The sequence below is a fragment of the Limulus polyphemus genome, unplaced genomic scaffold (genome assembly GCF_000517525.1).
Source record: "Limulus polyphemus unplaced genomic scaffold, Limulus_polyphemus-2.1.2 Scaffold11582, whole genome shotgun sequence".
Classification (NCBI taxonomy): Eukaryota; Metazoa; Arthropoda; class Merostomata; order Xiphosura; family Limulidae; genus Limulus; species Limulus polyphemus.
Window position 1 is genome coordinate 4,497 of NW_013677192.1, and position 5,758 is coordinate 10,254.

The 5,758-nt window shown below is 30.1% G+C and overlaps 1 protein-coding gene across 1 annotated transcript in view; it reads left to right on the forward strand.

Annotated features, from left to right (window-relative positions):
• Positions 1-1,570: 1,570 nt before the first annotated feature.
• Positions 1,571-5,758, forward strand: part of LOC106476786 — a gene marked incomplete at its 3' end in the record, with an annotated part of 7,180 nt that continues 2,992 nt past the window's right edge. Inside the window, exon 1 of the mRNA XM_022380545.1 lies at positions 1,571-3,118. Within this exon, the coding sequence (XP_022236253.1) occupies positions 1,631-3,118 (1,488 nt within the window). The remainder of the gene's footprint in view (positions 3,119-5,758) is intronic.

Sequence of the window (5,758 nt, forward strand, 5' to 3'; positions counted from 1 at the left end):
TCAGAATTCGTTGATAGTTCTCTCTTACGTTTCATTATATATTACCTATAACCAATAGAAAGTCAAGGTTTTCATCTATCAAATGACGTATTGTATAATGTTGTATTCTGAACAGGATATCATCAGTTTCACTCACAGTACAAGATTCATTTCCATGTGAAAGTTAACGACTAGCTTGGATGAACTTGTAACGATTCTTGTTGCACAGTTAGAAAGCCAGGAACATTTTGAGAGTTAAGGGAATTTGTCTACTTTATGCATGTTATTAGTCTATATTCTTTGCACACGCACCATTCAAAACAAATACTCATTATATTCATGGACAAATCTTTATTTAATTAAAAATACTTCACTAAAAAACATTTTTTTGTACGTGAAAGACTTATAATGTTAACTGAAAGACTGACACATTTTGTTAAAAGTTATTGAGAGTTATAAGTATTAAATCTATAAAGAGTTAAAACAAGTACACAAAGGTCACATGGTTGGTCAGATTCACTGAGTCTGTATTGAAAGTGTTAAGCTTTAGGGCACTAGTTAATTCTTGAAGAAACAAAATATGCCCTTACAACAAATAATCCATGCAGTTACTGGAGAGGTGAGGTTATAGAAAACTGCTATTTCTTAAATTTCATTTAAATCTATTTTCTCATATTGCATTGTAGCTAATTTCACCTTACTAAATGTTTTTCTATTTTTGTCAGTTGGTTTGTTTATATTTGGTAATACACATTTCGTTTTGTTTTTTGTGTACTCAAATTGTTGTTACTAAAATCATTATGGTTGTCTTGTAGTACATTGTAATGGTATGACATAGTACGGTATATTAGAACTTCAGTTAGATTTAGTACAGTGTGTATGTTTATGTATAAATAGTTTTAACAATGCAGTATAAAATCAAATGATTTTATTAACCTTAAATAGCATATTTTTTAATAAGAACAAGATTTTGCAATATGGATAAGCCTGGCATGTGTCTTGTATTTTATTTCTGCCAAGGCTGCTGAGATAGAGGGAAAATATTTTCCCCACTTTACTTTGATCACCATTCTGGAATATAGCAGCTACTACCATAAAAAATGTACCAAACTATTTGATTAACAAAAACAGCAAAAGTTTTATATATAAAGAGATTTTATTTGATAATAGTCAAGTTTTGTTTTAGAATTGAACATGAAAAACTAAAAATTATAACTTGAAACTACAAGTTATACTAAATAAATATAATAAATTATGTATAATAAATCATAATAAATTATGTATAATAAATTATAATAAATCATAATAAATTATAATAAATCATAATAAATTATAATAAATCATAATAAATTATGTATAATAAATTATAATAAATCATAATAAATTATAATAAATCATAATAAATTATGTATAATAAATTATAATAAATCATAATAAATTATAATAAATCATAATAAATTATGTATAATAAATTATAATAAATCATAATAAATTATAATAAATCATAATAAATTATGTATAATAAATTATAATAAATCATAATAAATTATAATAAATCATAATAAATTATGTATAATAAATTAGTATTTATATCACACAGGATTGTTCAAGAATTCCCTATGAGCAACTGCTTAAAGAAGATGAGTTTATTATGTCTTCTCAAAAAAAGTTGAATAATCAGAAGAAAGACAACAAAGATGTTTGTAAAACACCAAAAAAACACCAGAAGAGTGAAAAAAAGCATGTGTCTGTGTTAGGACAAAATGACTGTAAAAAAATTAGCAAAGATGAATCAACTGGACAAGTTAAAAAAAAGTCAAATAATATGAAAGATGTTTCAAAAAATATAAAAAAAAAACAGAAAAGTACAAATAAGTGTACATTTATGTTAGAACAGAATGACTGTAAAAATATTAGCAAATATGATACAGCTCAAAGCAAAGAAGATCCCCTTGGGTCTGTTGTTGAATCTGGTTCCTCGGTAACAACATCCCAAACAAATTTAGTCGAGCACGAACAAGGCAATACTTCAGAAGGGCAAACCCGTAGTAGGCGCTCGACTAGTATGGCTGCCAGGGATTTTATCAAGTCTGTTTGTCAAAAACTCTACCATGCAAAAAGTGGTCAGAAGTCTGGTGAAGAAGGTAAGAATAAGGTTGTCCAGAAAAAGATTCTAGAGAAAAAGTCACCAGAGCTAGAAAATGATAGTGATAGCGATTCAACTATTTTTATTCCAAAGTTGTTCCCAAAGAATGCAGATTCTGGATATTATTCCAATAGGAAATATTTTTCATTTCTTCTGAATTCCCAGAGGTCCTACTTTTTATCCCGTAATGGCAAGTATCGGGGGAAAGACCACTGTCAAGACAAAGACAGGCTTAGTCGTCTTAAAAGCCATGTTTCAGATTTTTACGAAATAGTGAAACGCGAACCATTTCATGGTCAGTCGGGATGTAAGGTAAGACCTAAAGATTCAGTTTGTGATAGAGAAACTGAAAAATCTGAAGAAGTATTTAACAACAGACAAGATTCTAAACAAAAAGTTCAAGATGTCAGTGATTCAGAAATAGAATTAAAATTCTCAAAAAAAACATTAACTCCTACCATTCTGGGACATTTTGAGTCAAGAGGTCGGGGCCAAATGAAAGGTAAGGGTATCGGACAGAATGACAGAAATAAAAGAACTTCTAAGACAGAGAAAAACAAAAAAGTTGATTTATTGAAAAAGGATAAAAAAAATGGGTCAAAATCATTTTATTCACTCAAAAAGACTCGAGGAGGTAAACTTTCATGTAATTCAAAAAAACGTGTAGGTTTTGTTGAGCCGAAGGTACTGTCTGGTGATAACCTTTATCAGTTGAAAACTATTGTAAAAAAAACTGGTAGATTATCACGAAAGACAACCAATGAAGACTCTAACGCATTAGTTAGTCAGCTTGGTTTACCACCACACTTAGAGGGACCTCCACCTGCAGAAGAATTTCCTGGGAATGAAACGCCCCTAATTCAACCCAAAAATCGGGTTTTTGTGTCTTTGCCAGATAAAACTGTGGTGGAAGTGAGTTGTTCTGATCGACAAAAAGTTCTGATGAAAGCCGAGTCCAAGTTGAAAGCCCTTGCAAGTTCAAATCTGAATCAGGTATGGAATACAAGTTTATTTAATTACTTTTGTAGAAAAAATGAAAATTATGCATTAATTACATGTCAAAAAATTAAATTATACAATCTTTACCGAAGACAAAAACTGCTTAAAATAGTAATATATAAAAGGGTGTTTGTCATAACACCACCTCCAACAGGAATTTAACACTTATTTTAGGTAAAATAACAACAATTAGAGTTTAGAAGTTTGACAAGCCATTAATCATCTTGTTTGGCCAGGCAGACACCATTGGTGAAGCAATAAGAAACAAACTAAGTCATAACTAAATCAAAAAATATAAGTTTGGTAACACAGACTTAGACGTGACTTTTATAACTCTAGAAATTGAGACTAATTGTTTGTCAAACAATGCTGTGGCCCCATAACTGTGTTAAACTAATTGGTCAGTTACAAATATACCCGTGTAGTTACTAGCGAACTCTAGCTTATGTACTTCAAGCTCAGTGTCATAAAACTTCTGAAAAATATTCATTTTATTAAACATTAAGGTTATTGGTTTTCATGGCCATAGCTTGGTAGGAGTAGAAAAATTTATATTGTTTTAATTTTGGATGCAATTCCAGTATATAAAAACATAAAAATGAATTTTAAAAATCAACAGTATATTTGGCTAAAAATCATGAAAGTATTAGCATTCTGGATCCTTCATCTTCTCTTGAAGTTAGTTATGAGCCTTACACTGTTTTAGAGTATTAGTGTGTGTGTATATTCCCTCTTTCCTTATATTTAACAGTGAACTGTTATTTTAATGGAACAAAAATTTAATAATTTTTGATAAACCTATATCAAATTCTGATCAAGTGTAAATTTACTCAAGCAATATCGGAATTAATAAGGATGTAAGTTTTATCAGACGTGTGCTAGTAAGGATGTAAGTTTTGTCACACGTGCACTAGTAAGGATGCAAGTTTTATCACACTTGCACTAGTAAGGATGTAAGTTTTGTCACACATGCACCAGTAAGGATGTAAGTTTGCCACACATGCACTAGCAAGGATGTAAGTTTTGTCACATGCACTAGCAAGGATGTAAGTTTTGTCACATGCACTAGCAAGGATGTAAGTTTTGCCACACACGTGCACTAGCAAGGATGTAAGTTTTGTCACACGTGCACCAGTAAGGATGTAAGTTTTGTCACACGTTCACCAGTAAGGATGTAAGTTTTGTCACACCTTCACTAGTAAGGATGTACGTTTTGTCACACGTGCACTAGCAAGGATGTAAGTTTTGTCACACGTTCACTAGTAAGGATGTAAGTTTTGTCGCACGTTCACTAGTAAGGGGATAAAAAGATTTATTATAATTCATCTTCAAACACATGTTCTGTTAGGGACTTGCATAAAGTTACCTTTTTTTTTCTGGTATTATTTCAAACATTGCTATTTATTTCTTTAATTTTGATAAATTCTGCTATTCTCTTTCACACTAGAATTTTTTATTGCTGTTAATTGTATATAATTTAAAAGTATTGATTATAGATACTAGCTGCTTACTTAAGTGTGAATCATATGTGATATTTGAGTATTGATCTTTGTTACAGATGTAACTTGGTGTTAAGCTTGTATTATTTGTAAGTATTGATCTTAGTTACAGACGTAACTTGGTGTTAAGCTTGTATTATTTGTAAGTATTGATCTAAGTTACAGACGTAACTTGGTGTTAAGCTTGTATTATTTGTAATTATTGATCTTAGTTACAGACGTAACTTGGTGTTAAGCTTGTATTATTTGTAAGTATTGATCTTAGTTACAGAACAACTTGGTTTTAAGCTTGTATTATTTGTAATTATTGATCTCTGTTACTGGGTGTTAACATGATCTTGTTAGATTTTTTTTACTGATCTCTGCTTTATTATAGAATGTACATATGAGTAAGAGATACTACAATCTAAAGTCGTGTATAATTGATATTCATTATTACAAACAATGCCAACTATTTAACAAACAAAAGTTTAGTTATGAAATACTAAAGTTTACAGGGTGTTAAAACTAGAAATCATTGTAGAACAACTGTTCTGTAACATTAAAGAATTGTCTAGTTCTGTTTGTTTATTTTAGCTCCGAAAACTGCTGGGAGCCAGAAGAAAACATCTTGAGTAAGAGTCTGATAAAAGAGTTTGAACAAAATTTAATGCTTAAATCTCCCGCAAAGAAGCGAAAAAGTCAGACCTTTGAGACACCGGATGTGGAATTGAAGAAAATCAAGTTGGAACTTGTGGTATACATTTTTTTTAAGGGTCTTGATGTTTACTTCTAAGATTTAAATTTATTTGGTACATCATGAACTATTCCTGACCTTACCTTGGATAATTTTCCCATTTGATTAGATATTCAATCTTGTCTTTGTTTTTTCGCTTGTTGAGGATCTTTTCCACTGTGAATACTTTCTTGGTCTATTTCAATAAAATACACAATTTGTAATTTGAAAATCAGAGTGGAAATTAACATTATTTACTGCAAGCAATGGCATTTATACTAAAATTAACAACTACGAATAATGCTACTTTATAACTACAGATCACTGCTTAGTAAGTTCTATGTAATATAGATAGATTTAATACAGTGTATTTATAAGTATGTACTTGTTTAGACTATGTGGTTCCCACATAAAAACATG